Source organism: Gopherus flavomarginatus, chromosome 6 (genome assembly GCF_025201925.1).
Source record: "Gopherus flavomarginatus isolate rGopFla2 chromosome 6, rGopFla2.mat.asm, whole genome shotgun sequence".
In the NCBI taxonomy this organism is placed as follows: domain Eukaryota; kingdom Metazoa; phylum Chordata; order Testudines; family Testudinidae; genus Gopherus; species Gopherus flavomarginatus.
The window spans coordinates 135,235,051-135,260,964 of record NC_066622.1 but is presented as its reverse complement, the minus strand read 5'-3'; the positions used below and the strand labels follow the sequence as shown (position 1 = coordinate 135,260,964).

Genomic DNA, 25,914 nt, shown 5'->3' with positions numbered 1-25,914 from the left:
TACAGTCAGAGCAATTTTGCATTAACAAATCAGGTTCATTCTGGGGAAGGTTAGCCACATACGGTGATCACCACTAGCGTGAAGTAGTTCTGTTACAAGAAAACAAACACACACACACACACACAACATTCAACCAAGTTAGATTCAGGATTAAATTGTGGTTCACTGAAAATTCTGTGCACAAAGCTGATAAGGCAATAACTAGCCCACGGTCAAATGTGAGCTGTAGAAGAACTGAGGTAGGCAGATTTTCACAGTTAACATACACTGAATTGCCACTGCAGAAACTGCTTCTTGTGAAGTCACCCTGTAAGCAGTTCCTAATCTGTACCCTACATAAACAACTTGGATGTTAGATGGGGTGGGATCTGAGTTACTACAGAGAATTCTTTCCTGGGTGCTGGCTGGTGAGTCTTGCCCACATGCTCAGGGTTTAGCTGATCACCATATTTGGGGTCGGGAAGGAGTTTTCCTCCAGGGCAGATTGGCAGAGGCCCTGGAGGTTTTTCACCTTCCTCTGCAGCATGGGGCATGGGTCTCTTGCTGGAGGATTCTCTGCAGCTTGAGGTCTTCAAACCATGATTTGAGGACTTCAGTAACTCAGACATAGGTTAGGGGTTTGTTACAGGAGTGGGTGGGTGAGATTCTGTGGCCTGCATTGTGCAGGAGGTCAGACTAGATGATCATAATGGTCCCTTCTGACCTTAAGTCTATGAATCTATGAACTATTCTATTCTGGTCTCAGGAAGTGTGCCCCTCTAGTAGGAGGCAAAATGAACATGCATCATTTGCAAACAGATTGTCCTTTTAAGTCAGAAACTGTAGAAGACTATGAAAGACATTTTTCTCCTCACATCCCCCATTTTTTGATATTGCACCTTCTCCAGTTTTATTTTTTTTAAGCTTTCTAGCTAGGAAGTGTAAGTCTCACAATGTACAGTACAAGCTCTGCAGCTGTGCAAAGAGCATTACCTAACCGATTACATTAAGCCTGGGCACATCACACACAGTATTTCCATCAACTGTTTTACAAAGAAAGGTCCAGCACGAAATGCTGGTGCTCTCTGCAAGAGCAGATTACAGCTGTCATCTTTGCAGATGTCTTGGGCTTAGTGAAACAGGTGCTGCAAGATATTTTTAAGTCATTTACTGTCTTTGATCTTTATTAATGGATCCAGCGCAGTCCTCTGGGATATTAAACTTCCTCAATTTGATTCAAAATAGGCATAAGAAACTGGTCATATATTTACCTCAGGGTATTTCCCTTACTACTGGAGGGTCCTTTGTAAGAAAGCTAGATCCTTCTTTAAGAGTTCACCTCTTCCTGCTGTTTCTATCTACTGAAGCATAACTGCTCTTGTTACCACAGCATCTGAAACTCATACCAGTTATTTGTATCGTAGTGGCAGCCACAGCATGCCAGGTACTGGCCACACATACCTGCTCTGAATGGTAGAGGCTCCATCTCCTGAACTAAAGGAGAATCATTTAGCAATTTGTATAGCGGGCTGATGACACAAAGCTAAGTAATTCTGACCCCATTCAGCAGAGGCCAGTAGAACACATACAAGCTACTCAGTGAATTATGATTGTAGGGAACAATCCTGAATTGATTGGAAGCAAGTTTACACTAGAATTAACTAAAAAATGCTACATTTTCCTTAACTTGTGGCAAAGAGGTACCAAGTAAAATATATAAAACGTAACTCTCTGAAAATCAGACCTTTATGAGGCCCTATAAAAGCAACAGGTCAAGAAAACGGATGAGAACTGCTGACTTTCTCCTTCAGCTGCTTGATCTGAAACTACATTAGCTAGGTCAACAGTACTAGCAGAGCTTGCTACAATCCTTAGACCTCCACCCAGAAGAGGGCAGAACCCATTACAGCACCTTCTTCAAAATATTTTTGCCTTCTGAGTCTAAACAATAACGGCCAAGGTTTTCAAAAAACTAATAGTGATTTTTTGAGTGGACAATTTGTGACCCTTTCAATGGGGCCTCATTGTCACAAAGTGCTAAGCACCCAACCTCTGAAACTCAAACCCCTTTTCAAGGTAGACACCCAGAAGCTGGAGCATCCAAAAGTCACTAGTCACTTTTGAAAAACCTTGGCCTTTAGAGACAGTCTCCAGATTCAAACCCAGATTCTAGTTTCTAAATGACTACTTGGTATAGGTTGGGTCGGTAGAACAGCCTATTTAAGTTTGCCCAACACTTCCCCTTACAGCACCGTGTTTTCAGTTGCTTATGACTTTGCCAAATCATTTTGGCTGAAATTTTCCACAGCAGTGGGGTCTCAGGCTGATTTCTTTTTTTAAAATATCAGCTAAAATGGTCCAGCTGTTTCCCAGAACAAGGCTAGAGGGAAAAAAACATTGTTTGGCTTATGTTAACAAATTCTGGTGACCTTTTCTTTGAATATAGCTAGCTCCTCAATGCTCTGGTGCAGAGATAGGGAATTTGGAGGGGGTATGGCTTTTGTGTCAGGTGTGTGTCTTTAGCTGTCCCTGTGAAAATCCACCCAGGTCTTGCCAAGTTAAAAGCCTTTGAAAAATTGCTGTTTGCACATGCTCAGCAGAGACACACTTTTCAAGCTAAATTCCCGGGAAACTATAGGTGCACTGAGCGTGCGCCAGCCCTGGGCTGAGTTAGATTTTCCCCAGAACTGCAGCACTAGTGTGGTGCAGGCTGTGCTGGGTTCAGATCTGGGCATCTCAGCTCAGAGCAGAGAGAGAGTCTCTCCTGGGTTCTCAATGAAGAAGCCGCCAGATTCAAATGCAGAGGGGACAAGAGCTGGACATGGGGAAGGCGGCAGGGGGAGTAGATTAGGACAAGAAGCTGGAGAGACTGGGAGTGGAGGCTAGCAGGGAGGGGAAGAGGGAAAACCAGGAGTTGGGGGAGCCTGGGATTGAGAGTTGGGGAATGGGGGTTGAGGGGAAAATGAGGAAGAGAGACACTGGCTAGACCAGGACAAGGAGCAAGGGGAAGGAGATTGCGACTGGAAACCAGTAGGGGACAGGGAAAAGCTGGGCAAGGAGACTAGGATTTGAAAACTGACATTAGCTAGGGAAGGAGCCTATGAGTGGGATGAGGAACCTTGGGTGGCGAAGAGACAGGACAGGGACAGGTTGGAGGGGATAGGGAAGAGAGGGTCAAGCCTGGTGGGAATGGGCCCCCTTGTGCGTATGCATTATGTGATCATATAAATTAAAGACAAATCATAATGCATACATACAAGGGGGCCAAATTAAGACTGCACAGGTACATTAAATGTCAGCATTTCCTAATTCTCAGTGCTTGATTTTGCAAACTTAAAATAGTATAATGTCATTTTCTGCATGCAATATAATACATAGGACAAGAAATGTCTTTTTGCTCAGTGTGAAAACGCTATTTGGAAATTGCTGTTATTCATGGGAATTCAAGTTTCTTGGTCAGAGAGAGAGTCACTCTAGAAGTATCTAATAATGGCTATGTACATTCAAACTGAAAAAACCCTCCCATTTTCTGCAGCACAGAAATAAGTGCTTTGGTTTCAGCATCTTCATGTCTAGTATGTGCACTTATATTCTTCAGAGGCTTTTCATTGGCTCAGGGACCCCTTTGTTGGGCAAGGAACAAGATCTGGTCTTCTCATGGTATTTTTGGCTCCTGGATGGTGGAGCTGTTATGAAAACATGTTTTTGCTTTTGGGAACCACTGAGGGGGCCAAAAATAATACAACCATCTGTAACCAACCACACAGCTTTGGTGACAACTGGGGTTTCCTTCCCTGTATACAGAAACATCCATGTTGCAGTGGAATCTAAATTCACAAGTTTTGCTTTCACCTCTCCTCACCCACTAGCACCTTTAAGAGCATTCATTTATTTGTAATGAAGATAGGATTTACTTGTGCATAGGTCTGGCTCCATTCCCTTGCAAAGGTCTCCTCTAAGCAAAGAGCAATAATAGAGGAAAGTCACTTTCATTCCTTCCATCCCTCTAATGCATTGGGTTGACACCAAGAACCTGCTGAGTCAGGACTATCCCACAGAGAGGTAAATCTTTTAATCCACAATTCTGGTTATTTCATCAATGTCTCATGGCTGAAGTTCTTTGGAAAAATCCAATCATAATGTCAATGGTTAGCATTCTGTTAAAAAAAAAATCTTCAGATCGTGGGAAGCCTAGTAAATATCATTCCAATCTCTATCTAAAACTTTCCCTAAAAAGGGAAGTTTGAATCCTTGAGATCAAGTTCTCTTTTCCAATATTCTTTTTGGGGAACCTCTACAGAAATGAGTGTTTGAGACTGAAACCACAAGGAGAAAAAACACCAAAAGGGGGACCATCTTTGTGACATTACTGGTTTGACCGGAAACATCAAAAACATTGCCAGAAAGCTATACATTCTCTACAGGTCTCAATTTTCTGGATGAAGTCTGAGGATGCATCCAGGTGCTCATCCAAACTCAATCTCTGATGCTTTTGCAGTTCACGCATCCCTGTGTTTTCAGATATTTTCTCCATTTTTCTGATAAGGAACTGTAAAAAGTATCACTCGTTTATTTGCTTAAACTTAGGAAAGAGAGAGAGAGTAGAAATGTGCCTGAAGCAAACACCAGATTGGACTGCTCCCAGATTGGGTGGGGAGTCAGACTTCAGGGCCAAGTTTTGCTGTTGGCTCATCTCTGAGTGGGTTGAATCAAACTTTGACTCCAGATACCCTCAAAACCAATACTTTGATGTCTGAAATCTACATCTGAATTTTGCAGCTCAGGCCTAAGTCTATCACCTAGTAAACAAGATTGGGTCAACCAAAGACATGCCAATCATTCCCTTTCGGCATGCTACATGGCAGGGGATGAGGAGCAGCAGCAGAGCTCAGCTTTTATGCTTTTAAGGGGACTACGCCACAGGAAGCTATTCACCTCGACTCTGCTGCCTGTTGACTATCCCGCCCAGCGTCCATCGCCGGTCCAGGCGTCTCAGGTGAGCCTTGCGTCGCTTAGAAACTAGTTTGGAACATGGATGGAAACACAAAAAAAAAAAAAGAAAAGTGATGGAGGGTGGGGAATAAAAACAACATAATTATGAGAACTGGTCTTGTTAGCAAGAACTGATCAGGTGGAATGCAAAGCACTCTTGGGTTTTAGTTTATACAATACAGGAAACAAGTTAACTTCTTGAGCCCCCAGGAACATACAGCAACAGAACTGTCATTGCATTTACTAGTCATCTCTGCTATTGGCTTTTTAAAACAAATTAGAATTTTAGTTTTTACACCCTGGATTAGATAATGCGTGTCTAGGACTTTGAAATTCTGAAGAGCTATTATTGCTGTTTCCTCTACTCAGATGCAAGATCTCTGGGGCCTCGATCTTGTCCGGGGCTGTGATACTGTATATATTTTAAAGTAAGTATTTATATGACCTATAGAAAGCTATTACCGTACATACTCGATCATAAGCCGGTTCATTTATAAGCCGAACCCCCAAGATGGATAAGTAAAAATGGAAAAAAACACTTTTTATAACCCGTTCATAAGCTGACACTATAATTCAGGGGTCAGCAAACTGTGGCTCCCGGGCCATCAGGATAAGCCGCTGGGGGGCCAAAATGGTTTGTTTACCTTGAGTGCCCGCAGGCACAGAGGTAAACCTAAGTAAACAAGAAGTGTCCCGGTGCGCCAACTGCTCACCCTGACTGGCCGGGACAGCAACTGGTGGGGAATTATTTATTTATTGGAGGGGAGGGGTGGAGAAGAAGCTTGGAGTCAGGAGAGTAACCCCTGTGACCACCCCACACATGACCCCATCCCTAGCCTGGGACCCCCACACTCCTCCCACCTTATCCGGGGAGGATGTCTCTGGCCTGGCTGGAGCTGCTCTGGCAGGCTGGGCAGCACGGCCGTAGCCTGCTCCGGCGGGCCAGACTGGGCGAAGCGGCCACAGCATGTTCCAGCGGAGTGGGCCGGGCAGCCACAGCCTGCTTTGGGGGCGGGGCCGAGCGACATGGCCTTAGCCTGCCGGCCCCGGAGCTGCAGCTGCTTTGGAGGCTGGCGGGAGAGCAGTGTGGCCAGAAGTGGAGAGACTCTGGCCCTGCCTCTTCCCTTCTGGCTGTGCTGCCTCTCCTTGCTCCCTCTGTTGGGGGGTGGGGTGGGGTGAGTGGTATCCCATCTCTCCCTCTCTATACCTGTTCATAAGCCGACCCCCTTCTCTGGTGCTTCTCTTCTTTACTAAAAAAATTCAGCTTATGAACGGAGTATATACGGTAAGTCGTACTCTGCTCTTCATTGTAGTATCTGAGCACTAACATACTATCACTACTATATGGTGTGTTGTTTTTTGGGGGGGTTGTTTGTTTTTGTTTTTTTGAGAAAATACATTTTCTACTACAAACTGATTTTTTAAACATATATCTTTGTCCAGGCAAAATGTTTGTTTGTTTGTTTTTAAAAACCCACACAAATCAGGAAGCTTTCCTAAATATTGACTAGAAATGGATAGTTAAAATTAAACTGAAATGGAAATCTCTGAACATTCCCATATTTTGGGGGAAGTTCAGCTCCCAATCCACACTCCTTGGGTCAGGGGTTCAAGAAGTGAACATGACAGAGTTAAGAATTAGTTTCACACTAAGTAACAGTTTATGCTTTAAAAAATTATAACAAAGAAAAAAAAGACACTTGTGAAAATGGTATTGTTAAAATAGCTGTGCACAGAGGATACTTCTTGATTGAAATGCCAGAAAACACAGTTTACCAGGTCACATACATGGACTGTCCTTTAGTTCACTCTCTTGCTCATGTATTGTGATTTTGATATAGTAACCACTGAACGGGGAAGGCTTCCATACTAGTGTCGGCATTATAAAAAGGAATTCATTGCTGCTTTAAAGAAGGTATGTGAGATATATTCTATATTCCTTCTTCCAAAATATTAAGCTTCAAAACAGCTAATTAAGTGAAAAATACAACAGTATGGATTTACTGAAGTTGGGTAAAATTTTTAAAAGGTGCCTTAAATGACTTAGGAGCCTCAATGACAGTGAATTTCAACAGGACTTCTGAATTATTGATATTTTTACCTAGTATCCAGTAATGCCTACGTTCGGTCAGTCTGGGGACATCCTGTATCAGTAACCAAAGCTGAGAGCATGGCTCTCCATGACCATGCTGTAGAGAGGATCAAAATGGGGAGAATGACAGAAAACGGAAGAGAAGAGCGATTTGCTCATGGAGAGCAGAGAGATATTAAAAAGGAATAAATAAATAATTAGTAACCTAAGTTTTCAAACAAGCATCTTCGTGCCTTCTCCCATGCTGCCCCTCACACTTGGGAGGAGCTCCTTGTAAGCTACTGCAAAGATACCTCATGAGCTTGCTTAAAAAAAAACTTTCCTTTCCATGATACCAACAAAAAAAACTTAACGGTGAGGCTGCTGGTCTGACGAGTACACAGCCTGTCATGTTGACCAATATTGTCTCATTGTTTCCTGTACTCTGCCTTCTGTCTGTATCCATCTGTTGTCTCTTGTCTTAAATTATAAGCTTGAGACAGAGACCATCTTTTTGTTCTGTGTCGGCACGGTGCCTAGCAGAACATACACCACTAGAGTTCCTAGGTGCTACGGTAATATTGATTATTATTAGTAATAATTATATATCACCCTGAACAGAACTATCCAGAGAGAGTGTGCGCTTATACCACTCCTGTTGGCTTCAGTGGGAGTTTGAGTGCTCAGAGAAGAAGTGGCAGGAAATACAGGTCATTGCATATTCTTGGAATCCTTCGTTCTGGGGCTTTGGCTCCTCTGAGTAATCAGAGGTTTTTCCCACTCCTGTCAGAAGCCAAGTTACTTTCAGCTGGAATCAAAGTGTTCTAAACCAGAGGGTTTTACGTGAGAAGGGTGGGAGGGACTCAACGGTCTGAATAGGAGAAGTAACTTTTTTTTTTTTTTTTTTTTTTTTAAAGTGTGAGTTGCAGTTTATAGACCACAAAGTTTTGGCCAAAAAACTAAGTTCTGTTACAGGAAAAGGCTTACTTGAACTCTCTTGGGCTTCTGAACAAGGGATTTACAACTCAGGTCCTAGACAGGAGACTAGCAGTCTTCACACCTTGCTCTTAATGTCATTTCCCCCCCACCAGTTTAATTTGGTAAGATTCTCCAATCTACATTTCCTTGCATAAGGCTTTCATTTTGCTGTAATTATGTTAAAGGATGGAATACCGGAGTACTGCAGGAGGTAAAGTGGTGGTTGGATTATAGTCAAGATAGATCAGAATTAAAAACTAAACCAAGAGTAAACAGAGTAGGGCAGTGTTAGAAAGCATTGATCAGAAGGAGAAACAAGAGAAAGAGAGAACTTAAAGGTGTGGGGGAAACCACCACACTCAAGTTACAGTTTTCATTTATCCAGATACAAACCGAGGGATTTGCTCAGACACTCTACCAGAGAAAAAGGAATAAATCAAAGAAGAGCTCTGTAGACATGCCAGTGAACACAAGAAACTCCCTACTGTTCTATCTAATCCAGCATTCCTGTCAGCAACAGTGGTCCACAGCAGATGCTACATGGAAAGATATAAAAACCTTTCCACATAATGGAGATATATTCCTGTTCTTTCATGACAATCCTTTTATATCCTGGACCTTGAAGGCCCACACTAGCTCTGAACAGCCCTAAGCTCTGATGAAGTTTGGATCCAGCGCTGAATTTTGTTTGCTACAGCTAGGGAAACTGCTGATGTTACTCATCAATATAAGCATCTAATCACTTACGAAAAGTCTTCCTAAAATATTGGTTTCAATAATATCCCGTGGCTGTAAGTTCCACAGATTTATCGTCTGTTACATAAAACAGACTTACTTTGATCTCTTTTTAATTTTTTTCTTACATTTCAGGAGAGAAAGACAAAGCTCTGAGAATCAAACTCATTTGCTCTAACTCCAGTTGGAACACTGGCTCTCTCAAACCCCCTAACCTTTCTATATTCTTACTTTATCATGCCTAAACGTGTTGTCTCTCAATTTCATTGGCGGTCCCCTTTTTTGTGTATTATGAAAAAGGGTAAATGGAAGAGAGACTGCTTTATCTCCTCTACCATTCTTTACTTCATAAACCCCTAGCATATGCCCTCTTCTTTGTCTCTTAAGTAAAGCATATGAAACTTTTTACTTTTCCTTATGCTTCTAATAATCATCATGCAGCCATTCTATTATGAGGCAAGGTAAAGAATGGCCTCAATACATAAGAAATAGGAGGAAAATAAAGAACAGAAGTAGTCTTTGATTATGTGGTTATGACATAAAAGGAAATAATTATTAAAAATGTAGAGAAAAGGAGAGCTGAGGCACATCAAAGCAACAGCAGAGATAACGTAATATTATTTGTCATGGGAATTGAAGCGAGACCGAAAAAGCAAAGAATAACGTCTCGAATTTCAGCAGATCCAATTCTGGAAGAAGGCAGAGTGTGTGGAGCATAACTGATGAGAGCAATACAAAGTAGTGAGGGTAGAAAGGGGAAATACAGGAACCGTTCAAAGAAAGTTCTGTGCCTCAGGGTTACATGTGCCATCTGGCAACAACTCAGTGAAAAAGTAATTTAAACAAGGTAATATGGATGAACAAGGACATGTAGAAATTAATTAAGGGTATGAAAGGCTTAAACAACTACGAGGTCAGAAACATCTAATGTGTCCTAGGAGACAAGGAAACGGGGGAGATTTCAGAAGAGACAGACATGAAATGTGTGAACACAATTTCAGTGAAAGCAGCTAGCTCTTGTTTTTTAAAACATTGTGCTGTTTCTGCTGAAGAGAACACGTCACCCCAGTCTGGTTCATTGACTACCTGTCCACTTTTATGCCCAATTCAAGATCATAGCCTCTGTCTACGAACCCTTAATGGCCTGGGATATGGCTTGCTTAGACCAAGGAAAGTTGTTACAGGGCCATGGAAGATTGGGATAAACCAGAGTTGTCACCCTTGGGGCACAGTATAAAGAATCTATTGTGTGTGTTTGTTCCTAATAGACTGGCAGTCACCCCAAAGCATGTTCAGATAGGAAGTTCATAGACAGGAATGAGAGCTACACTTTCGTTTCATTTGTATGTGGACATTTACATAAAGGGCACCCAGGTACTACAGAGATGGATTCTTTAGAATTGAGTAAATCATAATAAAACAGTGTCCTTTGTACACAGTTACTGCATGAATATTCCATTAAGAAGTGGTTAAGTAGGATGACACAGGTGTAATCATTCTATCCCATTTCAGAGCTTGATTGAAGTATACCTAGCCAAAATGATGCAGCTAGAACACATGTAAGCCTACTTCGTACCATGACAAGTGACTCTTCGGCTTTAGTGGAGTGAGACAGTCTAACACGATTTACCCTCCACCCACAGCCACAAACAATGAAATCTAATTCTAATGGCAACTTAAAAAAAAAAAAGTGTAACATAGACATGCTGAACTTCTGTACAGAGAAAAAGTTACCAAAAGCGAGGAGCAGAAGTCACTCTTCCTTCTCTTGAGCATCTCTAATAAATATTAGAATTATCTTCAGGAGACTCTTCTCCTTAAACAAAGACACTCACTGATCTTGACAGAAATTCTTCACTGTGCAAATTGTCTCCCACAATGGCAGAACGTGGATATCCAAGATATGCAAGGACACAGGCTGCTCAGACTGAAGGTCTTGAGTGTCATTTGCTACCATTAACAAATGGCACTCTTTGCTTTAGAATCCCCTGGTGCACTCAGCCCAATAGGAAGAAATTCAGGCCTGGTACTCAAGTCTGATCTCTTCTATGGCAGTGAATTTGCTGTTACTAGATAGCAAAAGTGACCAGTGAACTGGCTTAAGAATCACACCCTGCAGTCACCGCAGTCGGTCGTTGATAACTTGTTTTAAAAAAAAAGTGTCCGATTTCTGAAATCAAGAGACTAATTGAAAGATTCCCCTAGATACCAAAGAATTCATACCTTCCCCAGCTTTGGATGTGTTAATTTCTGAATCATCTCTAGTGCCATTTTGGGATTCCAGGTATGTGGCAGGGACCCAGCCCTGTTCCTCTGCTGTGCTCACAAACCACCAACCTGCAAGAGAGAAAGAGAAGTCATCAGCACTGGAAGGAATAGCCCCCTAAAACAACTCTGATGCTCAGCAGGATCCCAACAAACAAAAACAGTTACAGCTCTGCAAGTCAATGATCTGGGGCAGAATTGAGGTGCCCTGCAGCAGTTTAGAAGCAGACATCAGTAGCACTATTTAGCATTTCTACTGTACTATCAGGAGACTACACAGACCTTTCCAGAGGGGCCCATTATTGCCCTCATGCAGCGACCACATGGGGACTCAGTAGCAGAACTCAGTTCAGAATTTAGTTCTGTCCTCACCACAGTCCCTGTTCCAATAACTAGAATCCCATTAGCAGATTCTTTGATCCAACCAGTTAAAACAAGTCTTAGTGACACAGCTCTAGTCAACACATTTTAAAGAGAAAACAGCAGGGGCCACACAAACCCTAGCACCAGAAGGCAAAAAAAACCCCAACAACCTCCAAACAATAAAAATCAACAGGAGTAGCTTGAAAGCGTGTCTCTTTCAGCAACAGAACTCTGTTCAATGAAAGATGTTACCTCACTCCCATCTGGTCTCTAATAAAAGTCAAAGGCAGTAGTTTTAGTCCTTCCACCAAGACTTCTGTAAAGTCACTTCAAAAGGGGATACGAAGTATTAATAACTTAAAAGTTTCTAGAGCACCTCTCCCCTTAGGATATCAAAACAGTAACTGAATTCTACACACTGGAGGTACTTTCGAGTAGTTTACACTATGGAGATGGGGAAAATGGAAGAATAGAGAAGTTAAATATATTTAAACAGTTATGCAATGATTCAGTAGTGATTTCAGTCTGTAAAGCATTAATTCCAGCCTCAATTCCAGCCTCCTTCCAACCCCTTTAAAACCCACTTCTACCATGCCGCCTACAGAAAATTGCAGGCTAATAATGGCTAGTTAGAGCGCCACTGGGGATTGGAGACATCCATTTATTTATTCCATCACAAAACACACAAATATGCACGTCTCTGAACCACACACAGATTAACTGGGTCAATGTCACTATTATCCTTGTCCTCCCGCCCCTATTGCCTCTTGTTTTCTTACATCTGCTGCATATTTGATTGGACTGTAAGATCTTTTGGGCAGTGACTATTTTCATAAATATTTGTACAATGCCTAGTGAAGTGGGGCCTCTGGGTGCTACCCGAAACACAAACTTCTCATGCCCTACTGTAGTCACTAGACCAGGAGTAGGCAACCTATGGCACGGGTGCCGAAGGCGGCACGTGAGCTGATTTTCAGTGGCACTCACGCTGCCTGGGTCCTGGCCACTGGTTCGGGGGGCTCTGCATTTTAATTTAATTTTAAATGAAGCTTCTTAAACATTTTAAAAGCCTTATTTCCTTTACATACAACAATAGGTTAGTTATATATTATAGACTTATAGAAACAGACCTTCTAAAATGTTAAAATGTATTACCGGCACGCGAAACCTTAAATTAGAGTGAATAAATGAAGATTCGGCAAATCACTTCTGAAAGGTTGCCGATCCCTGCACTAGACAATGCTGCCACCCAAACAAAAACTGTGATATTAATAATAAAGGGGACTAGATACACCAGATACACCAGCAGCTTGTGGTATTAGAACTGTTAGTGCAAAGTATTTCTGATATCCTAGTTCTACAGTCTCCAGAGAGGTATGAAGGAAACCACACAGCTACCTTCTGTCTGTCTACTTCCCAACACTTTACAGACCAATGAACTATTTGCATTACGGTAGCTATTAGAGACCCCCATCGATATTGATGCCCCATTGTGCTGGGTGCAGCACACAGAGTGAAGGACAGTCCCTGTCTGGGAGAGCTTACGATCAGAACAGTGGTGGGGACCGCTGGTGGAATGCTTACAAGTGAGGTTCCAGGTGTGCAGAACCCATCCAGTGAGGTGCTGCAGGAACAGGTTGAGTTTATGAACAGGGCCGTACCAAATTCATGGTCCATTTCGGTCAGTTTCACAGTCATAGGATTTTAAAAGTCGTAAATGTCATGATTTCAGCTATTTAAATCTGAAATTTCACAGTGTTGTAATTGTAGGGGTCTTGACCCAAAAAGGAGTTGTGCAGGGGTCACAAGGGTATGGATGGGGTGGGTGGGGGGAAGGCACGTACTGCTACCCTCACTTCTGCACGACTGCTGCCTTCAGAGATGGGCAGCTGGAGAGCTGTGGCTGCTGCCTGGAAGCCCAGTTCTGAAGGCAGAGCCGCTGTCAGCAGCAGCGCAGAAGTAAGGATGGCCCAATATGGTATTGCCACCCTTACTTCTACCCTGCTGCCTGCAGAACCGGGCCCTCAGTCAGTCGCCGTCACTCTCCGGCCACCCAGCTCTGAAGATAGTGCAGAAGTAAGGGTGGCAATCCTGCAACACCCTCTCCCCCCGCCCCCTAAATAACCTTGCAACCCTCGGCCTCACCCTTTTGGGTCAGACACCAGGGTCGCCCAGAGGGGGGGCAAGTGGGGCAATTTGCCCCAGGCCCTGGGCCCTGCAGGGGCCCCCCCCATGAGAGTTTTTCGGGGCCCCTGGCGTGGGGTCCTTCACTCACTCTGGAAAAAACTCACGGGGCCCAAGCCCCTGGAGCTTCTTCTGCTCCAGTCTTTGGCGGTGGGGGTCCTTCTGCTCCGGGACCTGCCACCGAAGTGCCAGGTCTTCGGCAGCAAAGACCTCAGGCCCCCTGAATCCTCTGGATGGCCCTGTCAGACACACACACCCCAGTCTGAGAAACACTGGTCTCCCCTGTGAAATCTGTATACAGTAAAGCACACAGAAGACCAGATTTCATGGTCTGCAACACATTTTTCAAGGCCACGAATTTGGTAGGGCCCTACTTATGAAAGAGGCTGCAGAGCCTATTGCCACAAGCCAGCTAATCTATGACTTCAGTTCTCTCTTAATTGAAGCACATTTTCAACATGGGTGTTAAAAACCCCAAGTGCTGATTCCAGGTCCAGCTACGATGGAAGATTTCACCGGAAGGATATACAGGTATTAAACCCACTCCTTTCTACTCTATAGGACTGAATACACCATGCATCCCAAGAAACCACATCCACTGGCCAGCCATTCCACAGCTGCTATGTAACGCCACAGAGACATGGATTTCTATTTTCTGGCCCAAGAGAGATTTGGAAACTTTATTTCACAACATTCATGGTCCGAGTTTAAATTTAGTTCTCCCTTCCCAGCAGGAGGTAGATTTTCCCTGACATGGTGCTCACCCATGGCAGTGGATACAGAGAAGTTAACATAGCCAAGTAATTTCAAAAACAGACTTTTGTTGTTTGGTTTTGGGTTTTTTTTTGTTTGTTTTTTGAGCAGTAGCGTATTAACATGGTTATCATATGAAATGTAACATACATTTATAGTGAACAAACACACAGTCAGTATGCCAGAAGCTAACAAATCAGCTGATACTAATTAGACTAGAAGAGTTTATATAAACCCTTCCTCCAAAGAAGATTAAGATGATAACTGTGCAAAGGACTAGATTATAACCTTGCATGTCCAACGTGGCCAACTTAAAAATTATAATAGAAGTCTTAATTTTTGAGTGTGTGCTCTCAACCTTAATACTGATTTAATGAAAACATATTTTATATTACATTTCTTAGAGCTCTGGTTATTTCTCCCCCCAACCCCGCCCTGTTTGTCTTAAGTTGGTTCCAGGCTCCACTACCTCCTAGCACAGCTTGTAAATTCCTTGAGCTAGACCTATGCCCCCAAGAGGAGTTTTCAGATGACAAGCTGTCATGAAGCACCTGCGCTGCTAAGCAGCGCCCACAATCCCTGCAAGGCCTCCATAAAACCTGAAATAGAAGATTCAACTAAACATGTATGGAATTGGCTAGTTACAACAGAATAACTTCTTCCCCTGCCCACTCAGCTCCAACACTACTGATTCATTTTTCTTCAAATATGGTTTGATTTTTAAGTCTCAAATGGAGATTTGCATTAAAAATTAGTAAGGCAACACCATCATATTATCCTGTTAATACATTTATATCAAGCCCCATCTTAAAGCCTGTTAAGGTTTCTTACCTCCATTACTCCTGTAGGGAGCTGTTCCAGAACCTCACGCCTCTGATGGTTAGAAACCATCTAATTTCCAGCCTAAATTTATTTATGGCCATTTTATCCCTATTTGTTCTCGTGTTACCACTGTCCTTCAAACGTAAATAGCTTTTCTCCTCCCTGATACTTAGAGAGAAATCCTATTCCTTCTTAGTTTGTTTTACTAAGCTAAACAAGTCAAGTTTAAGCCTCTCATAGGACAGGCTTTTCATTTCTCTGATCATCCTAATAGCTCTTCTCTGCCCCTTCTCCAATCTGAATTAATCTTTCTTGAATGTGGGTGACCAGAATTGTACATATTACTCCAAATGTGGTCTCACCAGGGCCTTGTACAATGGCATTAATACTTCCCTATCTCTACTGAAAATACCTTTCTTGATACCTCCTAGGACTGCATTTGCACCTCCACCCTCCCCCAAGTCGCATCACACTGGTAGCTCAGTCATCCTGTGATCTACTAATACACTCAGGTCATTCTCCTCTGCCATTTCCAGTTGAAACCCTCAGCCACGACCTTACACTTCATACTACTACATTTCATCTCCCCCATTCACTTGGGGAGAGGAATAGCTCAGTGGTTTGAGCATTGGCCTGCTAAACCCAGGGTTGTGAGCTCGATCCTTGAGGGGGCCATTTAGGAATCTGTGGCAAAATCTGTCGGGGACAGTAGCTGGTCCTGCTGTAAAGGCAGGGGACTGGACTCAATGACCTTTCAAGGTCCCTTCCAGTTCTTTCTCTATACACACACCTATCTCATTTCTATTATTCCAGTCCTCAAAAGGTCATCCAATTCTTCCTGTAGGATATTCTGATCCTCCTCAGTGCAGACAATGCTTCACAACTTTGTCTTATCAGCAAGTTTCATTAGAACACTCCAACCTTTTATGCCAAGGTCACTAATGCAAATATGGAATAAGATCAGTTCCAAGGCTGGGCCTTGAGGAACTCCACTAGTAACCACCCTCTAGCCTTTCAGCATAGCCCACTGTGATCTCCCTTTTAGCCAGTTCCTTACCCACCTTACAATTCTTGTACTAATCTCCATATTCGCCTGTTTAATATTTTCCCCAATACTTAAGTCCAAATAAATGAGATCTCGCATATTTCCCTTGTCCAGTAAATCAGTTTGCTGATCAGATTAGTCTGACATCTGCCTATAGTAAGCACGTGCTGCATTTTATCCCATTTTCTTTAATTATTCTTACTATCAATGTTTGTTCTAAAAAGCCTGACCTACTATTGAGGTCAGATTAATGGGTCTGTAGGTGCCCAGGTTGATTTCCCCCTCCCTTCCTTAAATAGTCAACCTCATTGGCTGCCACACATTGTCCTCCCATCCATTCACCGTGATACCACAACCCTTCGGGAATTCCAGCGGATCGTGGAAGATGAACGTCTCTCCCCAGCCACCAGGGCTTCAACAACATCTCTCACCACAGCCTTAAGTCACAAACTCTTCTGGACCCATGCGTTTAACATTTGCCAATGCAACTTTAACCCTGATGAAGCTTGGAAAACTGAATGGAGTTCACAGGAGTCACAAATAAACATCTCGTGAAAGACCTGACACAGAAGATACCTGGCTTTGATCTCCCGCCAAGCTCCTGAGCAACCCTAAACCGCATAAGTGCAAATCATGGCAAATACTGCACAAATAGAAAATGAAGGACACTCCAGTGTGCGACTGCGGTCACTCAGGACAGACCATGGAACAGATTCAATACCTGATTCACAAACAGAAGGGAGGCATCACAGCTACTCCCAACACAATTATCTGGCTTACCCATCGGAATGGAAAATTATAGTGGTTGCCCTACATCAGGCATACTAAGAACACAGGCACTGTGTGTATGCTATTCTCCAGTCATGTGGCACCACCCCAGATTTGACCGAATAAAAATCCTTCCTACTGGACTTGCAATTTCACATGGCAATTCTTTCAGGATTCTGGGACTGAGATTATCCGGTCCCCCCTGGACTTGAGCACCTTAGGCTTGGAGTTTTGCTTCCATCTCAGATGTGATATAGTCTTCACTTCCCTATGCTCATTCCCATTAGCCACCTTGCCTTTGCCCCTCTGTTCTACATCACCTCCCTGACTGAAAAGTGAGGCAACCTCTGCAACTGTCAAACACGAGCAAGTCTGCGACCACTTCTACAACTTCCATTTCAGTTGGGGAGTTACTTCATTGCTCACAAATGGAGAACTGGCCTAATGATGGAAAGTCCAAGCTATAACCTCTGTACGTTGCAAATTTCCCTCTAATGCAAGAGCCGACAGACGCTTAACCAGAAGGTAGGCAAAACGCAGACTAGTTTCACAATGCAATCCACAGATGGAGACCACAGGTTCAAGGAGGCAACATTCCATTCAGATAACAGAGCACTGGATGCTAGCACTGTAGTTTCACAGGCCAGAGAGACCCCTCTGAGAGAGATTAGGACAGCTGCCATTTGCTCCATTTTGTGCAAATTATATGGGGCTTGTGGGCCATGGGCAAGTAGCCAAGGTGGCCCTCAATTGAGCAAAGTCTGGGCTACTGTGGTGCAAACTGATATGCTTCCCCCCTACCCTGCCTGCTACAGGAACTGTGCTAAGAGACTTCTTTTTCTACAGCAGAATCAAGTGATGCATTTCTTTTGTGTTTTTTCCCCCTCTCTCTGTTCAGGAGTTTAGCCTGACTTCAGAATTCATTATTAAAACCATTCTACAGCAACATCTGCAGAGAATTATGCTAAGTTATCTGTGTGCTGCCAAGACAGTATGAGACTAGCTCTTGCGCTCTCACCATCTGCAAAAATTACACAGTGCACTGTGACTTGGATTAACCCTTACAGGCTCAGCCTAATCTCAGACACTAAATCAGGATTTAATGCCAAAGATGGCATAACTCTGAGGTGTGATCCAATACTTCTTTTCAAATTAATTTTAATAGGAGCTTTGTTCACAGAAAAGTAGTGGCTGGAATCCGCCATGTATTCACAAACCAAGGACAGCATCAGCAGCAATGCAAGCTTCCCCCGCACACTGCTATATATAAGTCTTGTAGTAACAGCATGCCCCAGTCCTGACCCTATTTACTTCTTGCAATAGGTAGGGGATTTTGTCCCCATGCCCATTCAATCCTTTGGTCTGTGCCGAGTCTGTCTACCAGGGTGACGCTGATCGATAACTGTGATGGTGGGTTTTGTGGAATGATTAGAAAATGGAACCCGACAGACAACTCATCCCATTTAGCTACCTAACAGGTCAGGAACATGGGCTGGATCTGCATTGGTTACTTAGGGATAAAAGCTCCACAATCTCACAATCTATTACCTCAGTCATTCATCCATGGCTACCAATTCACATGTGTTAGGATGGCAACGCATGAAAATTCACTGTCTCCAAAAATTCGTTTACCACCAATATTAGGAGGACCTATGTTCCCACTCTTACTCCTTCAGGTAAGAAGAACGAGGGGTCACCCGATGAAATTAATAGGCAGCAGGTTTAAAAGAAACAAGGAAGTACTTCTTCCCACAACAAAGTCAATCTGTGGAACTCATTGCCAGGGGTTGTTGTGAAGGCCAAAAGCATACATGGGTTAAAAAGAGAATTAGATAGTTCATGGAGGATAGGCATTAATGGATCTCTTAGCCACGATGGTCAGGGATGCAACCCCGTACTCTGGGTGTTCCTACACCTCTCATTGCCAGAAGCTGGGAGGAGGATGACAGGGGATGTATCACTTGAAATTGCACTGTTGTGTTCATTTCCTATGAAGCACCTGGCACCAACCACTGTCAGACAGACAGCAGGCTAGATGGGCTAATAGTCTGATACAACATGGCCATTCCAAAAGTTTTAGGGGGAGGGGCGGAGAGGGAAGAAAAAAATAAGGGAAGTAGGTCACAAAAACAACAACAAAAAAAACAGAATTAGAGGGAAATTAAGGAAAAAAATATTACTTTTTCCATAACATTAATATGTAAAACATTAAAAAAAGTAAGAAAAAAAATAACCTGGAAAATTCCTATCTCCACCCTGACCTTTGGATGGGAGGATTTGAAGACTCAATCCATCTCCCCTTTGGATACTACACGTCTCTGAATTAAAAAAAAAAAATTTGGCGAGTTTAAGGCCCACTGTGGTGACAGATTCTCCCATCTCTTCAACAGATGAGTGTTCAGCTAGTATTGACTTAAATTCTGGGTCTTTGTTTTTATGGCTTCTCACATTGGAAGCGAGTTCACTCCTGGATTTGCAGATGCAGTTACAAGTGTAGTAGTTACGGGGAGGGCTTGAGAAGTGGGCCTTAGGATGTGCTCTCTTCTCCTACAGAAAGACCTTACATGCCACTCCTCAAAAAGTGGATGCAGCCTCATGGCACAAACTTCTCTATCTGGCGCTGTCCATTGCAACGTGTTCCCAGGTTTCAATGTCTAGCACATTTTGAGGTTGGCCTTTAGGGTGTGTCTTTGTATTTCAGAATGGATAAAAAGCAGGTTCCCTTGCTCAGTTAGCTACAGAATGCTGCTTTCGGTATATGGGAAGCCTCTTTGCAGACCAGCTGTCTGACCTGGTAGAGTGGAGCCCTGATTAGCCAGGGATTTCGCAGGCAATTTGACACTCACTAAAATTCACTCATTAGTATCCTCTTTGAGAGAGCGATATATGTTTTTAGAATTTGACACAGTAAACAATTATACCCCAAAGGGGGCTGGACAACATTTTAAAAAGAAGCAAAAATCTCACCTACAGGAGCGAGTTACATGTATTCTTCTAGTCAACGCTACTTTAAAACACAAAACCCAGAAGTTTTGGGAACAAGGTATGTGCTAGAGCAGCAAATCGGAACATTTGACACGTGACTTGCATTTAAGAAACTGCTCCCTTTACAATAGGCTCTGCTGACTTAGACCATGTTATACAGAGGCAACTGTTCTTGAGTTATTCCTAATTAGACACAATCAGGACTCTTCAAAACCTGGCATGCAGGCCTGCTCTTCTGACTTAGACATTTTCCTTCAAAGACGCAGTGTTTCATTCAAGACTGAGAATGAGTTGACCAATCTTAAGAGTGTTTTCAGGATCATGATAATTCCAACACACATATAGTTATTTCAGATACTTTCCTTTTTCTGAAGTTCTAGAACAGTTCTCTAACACTTCTCTTCCTTAGAAGAGAGATGTAGAAGGGAACAGATTAAGATTCACTGGTTTGGCGCACAGATCTAGCCTTAACTCTCAGGGCAAACCCTTCGGAGAATATGCAGGAGCAACAAAGGGTGTGGAAGTCATGAGCATCAGAAATGGGAAGTAGTGAGAGTTCAGCAGCATTAAATCCACTCTCACACCCACTTCTTAGTAATCTAATCTAATTTTTGTACATTGATGGAAATTTCCATGATCTCTGCTAGCTAAATTCTGCTAATAGAGGGACTGTCAATCCAGCATCTTTCATCAGCATTAAAACTAATACAACATATAAAACAATGTTTTTTAAAGTGACACTTTCTCCTTAGGATTTTGCCCAATCAACCCAATTCTTAAGCAGACGGATCTCCATTTTTTAAAATGGTGTTTTGTGCAAGAGCACTTTGAAAACAAGGAGCTGGCTGCAGTAGTTTAGGAGTAGAGGTTGGACCATGAGTCACCGTACAGAAGAGGTGTCTAGCCCAAGAATAAATTAATCAACTTAGTGAAATATTTAAGGCGGCTTTCATCTCTGAAATACACACCACCATTTCACAGGCTGCACTCACTGCAGATTTGGTTACAGCCAGCTTTGAGGTAAGAAGCATTTTTTTTTTAAATAGAAGGAAGAGATCTAACACCAGGATGAGAGGGCATACATACCCTGTGGCTAGAGCATTGCTTGAGTACTTAAATATCAGTCACAAGGATGCACAACTGTTCACATCCTCATAATCAACCCCAGAAATCCAAGATTCAGCTCCAGGCCATCAGTCAAGCTCAACTGTGCTCCAGAACCCTTTGTGCCAATTCCCAAAGCACTAGTGTCAAGTGATTAGCCCTACTACAGTTCTCTCCATCCTGGGATTGCAAAATATTTCAGAAATGTTGATTACAGACTCACAACACCCTTGTCTATCACCATCTCCATTTTCCACATGAGGAAATAAACTTTTTGCCCAAGCTGACACAGCAAGTCAGGGTCAGAGCTGGGATTAGAACCCCTGACACCCTGAGTTCAACTCACTAGCCCAAGGGCTGGCAACCTCTGGCACACAGCTCACCAGGGTAACCACCCTGGTGGGCCGGGCCAGTTTGTTTACCTGCTGTGATGGCAGGTTTGGCTGATTGGGCTCCCACTGGCTGCGGTTCACGTCCCAGGCCAATGGGGGCTGTGGGAAGTGGTCTGGGCCAAGGGATGGGCTGGCCGTGGCTTCCCACCACCCCCATTGGCCTGAGACAGTGAACTGCAGCCAGTGGGAACCGCGATCAGCTGAACCCGCTGACACGGCAGGTAAACAAAGTGGCCCGGCCCGCCAGGGTGCTTACCCTGGCGAGCCGTGTGCCAGAGGTTGCCGACCCCTGGGCTAGTCCATGGTACCAGTGAGCCCCATGATGTTTCAAAGATTGTGCTGGTTCATCTGGTGTTTCAAAGGCAGTTGGCCGTGGATCACAACAGGTTACAGGGTGCTGCTGGTATGAGAGACGGCAGGGGTAGGGAGTGGGAGCATCTCTTTCTCTCTCCCTCCTTCTCCCCCCACCATAAGAAACAGCTAACCCCATTGGGAATCATGGACTGACAGGTCAAGAAACCTTGACCTGCTGCCACTGCACCGACAATGGGTGGGAATGACAGGACAATTACAGGGAATTTTAGAGGGGGCAGGGGAAAACAAATAATCAGAAGGCTCATATCTGTTTTGAATGTAGCCAAAAGTATTCTTTTTGGATATCAATCACCACCACCACCACCACCACCACCGGCTATCCAGAGCACAGCTTTGCAGACTGGTACCTACCAGGTAATCATGTTATACAGTTTCTCCGGTTCCAGGATAGTTTTTTTTCACCTGGCAGCAGCCAATGTGCTTACATCCTGACCAAGCATTCTATACACAAACACTGCATTTTACAGAGCAGAGATAGGTGCTCCCAAGACATTGTCATGAGTCGGTTATGCACACAGTGAAGAAATCACATCCATGAAAAACAGACTGAGAAGCACAACCCTGCTCTTTGCCATAAAGTTCAACAAACAGACATTCACTAGGAGGATCTGCAAAAATGTAGCAGGAACATTAGCCTGAAAGCGTCCAGCCCTCACAGAACACCCTCAGCAGGAAACACACGCAGAGTCCTCTTTGAAATATTGTTTTCTTCTCTCTCTCTCTTTAGGGAGTATTCAAAAACAAAGCTGTGTTTTAACACAGAGCAGAGTCTAAAGCAACTTTGCTTAATTTGGTGATGGAAGCAGTGTTTAAAAAAAAAAGGGGAGGTTTTGAGAGAGGGGGTCTTGGGAGGGCTGGGTTTCGCTAGGTTTGCTTGTTTTGCTTGCCAGCAAATGTTTTGCTTTATGGAGCTGTTAACTGTTAAAAAAAAGGTGGAAAGGCCAAGAGCTGAGATCAGGGTCTATGGTTCTCCAGCCACAGTTGATAATCCCACTAACGCCTAACAGAGAGGGAGCTGCATTCCTTACTCTGCTGTAGGGGTTATTGAGGCAGTGAACAGCAGCAAGGATTAAACAAAGACTGTGAATGGCTTGTCAACTACAAAATCAGTTTCTCCTCCCTTGGTTTTCACACCTCAACTACTAGAACCGGGCCTCATCCTCCCTGATTGAACTAACCTCGTTATCTCTAGCTTGCTTCTTGCTTGCATATATATTATATATATACACACACACACACACACACACACACACACACACACACACACACACACACCTGCCCCTGGAAATTTCCACTACATGCATCCGATGAAGTGGGTATTTAACAACGAAAGCTCATGCTCCAAAACGTCTGTTAGTCTATAAGGTGCCACAGGACTCTTTGCTGCTTTTACAGATCCAGACTAACACAGGTACCCCTCTGATACATAAGGAAGAGTCAGAATCCTGAACTCAGGGTGTTACATGTAGGAGAACAAGATATGGCATTTTAAAAAGTGTTTTAAAAGCCTCTTAGATCTTTGGTTCCAGATTCGGGATCTTAATCCCTCTGCCTCCCCACTCATTTGTCCTCTTGCTGCACCTCTACTGCCCACATGCACCAGGACCTCTGTTTCCCTTCTGTTACTGTTCTCAGATGTGCCTTCACTACCTCTTACCCTGCTTGTTATAATTCAGCTCTGACATTGACAGCTGAGCTGGTGTGGGAGGTATGCGGTGCATATTTCACCCCCTGAGAGGATGTCTTAATGACCATTGCAATGTGAGCTTCCCCCGGAGGAATGCTAGCCGAATTAGCCAGATTGCTTTCAGAGATGCCCAGAACTGCAGAGCCCTGCTCATATACTCTGTGGGTTTTGGCCTAACATCCAGCTTGCTTGGATTTAAATTTCTCAGAGCGTTTCAGTACATGCATATTACACTTCTCCCCTTGATATGTATATTTTGTCCTACCACTGTTGTACAGAGACTCAAATTGCAGTTCCTGGTAGTTCTGGAAAATTAAGAGTGCTTTGAATGGATAGAAATAGAAAAGATTGGATGATATACAACTCTTAACTGCTATAGTTTATGAGTTATGGCACTAATAAAAAAACAATGGATGTTTGTGAAAGTATTAAAAACACAGTCCTGGAAATGCTGCAGCGTCATGTTAGGGTCATGTCAAAATAGCCCCATGCACAACACTTGATGGGTTTGTAATGGTATCAGAAGCCAGAGATGCACTGACAGCCCTACACATATTTGATGAATCAGACTTATTCCAAAACAAAATAAAAGGAACAAAACTGATGCTTATATTCTTCTACATACATTTGTCAATGGCTAGTAAGATTTGACTGACTGGTGTCTGGGGATTTTTTAAGTGATAAGAAAAGTTTGTGGATCAAAATTGGAATGCGAGATGCAACTGAGCCAATTTTCATACATCTGAGAATTGGCATGTATTACAACACGGGTAAAGCTTGTCTGTGGGAGACCGAACTTACACAGGGGCAGGTCTGAATCTATGGAATGAACTCTCTCAGGAATTAAGGGTCATCACAAGCCACCACATCTCCTGCCCCAAGTGCAAGGCACATTTCTTTGACTTTACTTAAACATATACATGATGCTATGCTAATTTAAAAAACCAACCCCAAATAATCACAGTCAACCAACCCACTCAAAAACCCTACCAAAACAAGACACTCCATTACATGTGCTTCTCCCCACAGGCAGCGGATGAGAGAAAAAAAATCTATCGCATGTTTGGCCCCATTATTTAAATGCACTCCTGGAAAGCACTCAGATTATAGCAAGGAGTGCAGTATGAGAACCTATACAGAATAGAAGACCACACAGTCCTTTCATACACCAGACCTGCACACCTTGCCCCCACTAAAAAAGACAAGTCAGTGCACTGCCCACTATACTAATTGCTTTTGCCAAGACTGGCTTGCAAGCCTGATTAATCCCAGTTCCTAGCAAAATGAAAATCAAGGCTTTCCTTCAGACCAAGCCCATACGCTAGGTTCCCTAAGCCAGCAGCATAGTGAAGCATCACTGGCTAGCTTGTGCGAGGCCAACTGCCAAAAGACATGGGTCTGACTTCCAAGGGCTAGCCAGCACTGCAAAGGGGGCTGGAATTGGGAGATTTATAGCACAGTGAAGAAGAGGCCAGCAGGCTGCATAGGCCAGTTGGCATCAGGTGGTGTCACAACTGGAGTTTTCCCCCCCCAGTTTTCCAAAGGCTCCAGGCCTCTCTCAATACCCTCTTGGGGAAAAAAACAAAAACAAAAAACTTCTTTGGACACTAAATATTCTTCAAATTAACAAAAAAAAAAGCCAAATCCGTTTGTATGACACAGGCTACATTCCACATAACCCAAGTCATCTTCAAGGAGCAGATCATTGCCTTAGTTTCTTTTGTTCCTGGAGCAAGCAAAGAAAATGAGTGTTTTAGTCATAAAGGAAATGGCCTATCAATCATGGCATGCACAGAGCTATCTTTAGACAGGCACGCTACAATGTGTGAGCAGGCTGGCTTCAGCCTGCTGCCCATGAATGGCAAGTATTGTACAATATTTGTAGTAAATAAGATCCATTCATAGCAAAAGGATTTTCTGGAAATACTGTATATGTCCTTGTATATTTGCCAGCTTAGTCCTCACAGGCAGCACCCGGTACCATGGACAAATCAATTTAGGTCACCCTGGACAAGATATTCCCTGGTTTGTTGGCCATTAAAGAGGGATGGGGGGGACATTCTTTCCGAAGAGGTCACTGAAAATAGTAAGACTATAGTAGGTGATGAGGTAAGTGTACCAGCTACTCTATATCAGGCAACCATGCACCTTCTATGCTGCTATAGGGCAGAGGCACAGTACATCCCATAGGATACCCAGGGGTTCTCAAACTTCATTGCACGTGACCCCCTCCTGACAATAAAGTTATTACATGACCCACTGGGGGAGGGGGAGGAGAGCCCATGCTCCCGGCAACCCCTTTAAAATGGGGTCGTGACCCCACTTTGGGGTCTCAATCCACAGTCTGAAAACCGCTAGGATACACAGTGGGGGAAGGAGCAAGAGTAAACACGTAGTTGGCCAGTACGAGAGAGAT

The 25,914-nt window shown here is 43.5% G+C and overlaps 1 protein-coding gene across 7 annotated transcripts in view; it reads right to left on the bottom strand.

Annotated features, from left to right (window-relative positions):
• SH3PXD2A (SH3 and PX domains 2A) overlaps nt 1-25,914 on the bottom strand; it is a 396,876-nt gene that overhangs the window by 26,187 nt on the left and 344,775 nt on the right. For 5 of the 7 annotated variants that reach the window (XM_050957986.1, XM_050957985.1, XM_050957987.1 and 2 more), the window contains 2 exons: nt 10,979-11,092; nt 4,915-4,998 (listed from right to left, as the gene is read on the bottom strand). In XM_050957986.1, the coding sequence (XP_050813943.1) occupies nt 4,915-4,998; nt 10,979-11,092 (198 nt within the window). The remainder of the gene's footprint in view (nt 1-4,914; nt 4,999-10,978; nt 11,093-25,914) is intronic. The other 2 variants (XM_050957988.1, XM_050957989.1) reach the window with 1 other exon arrangement.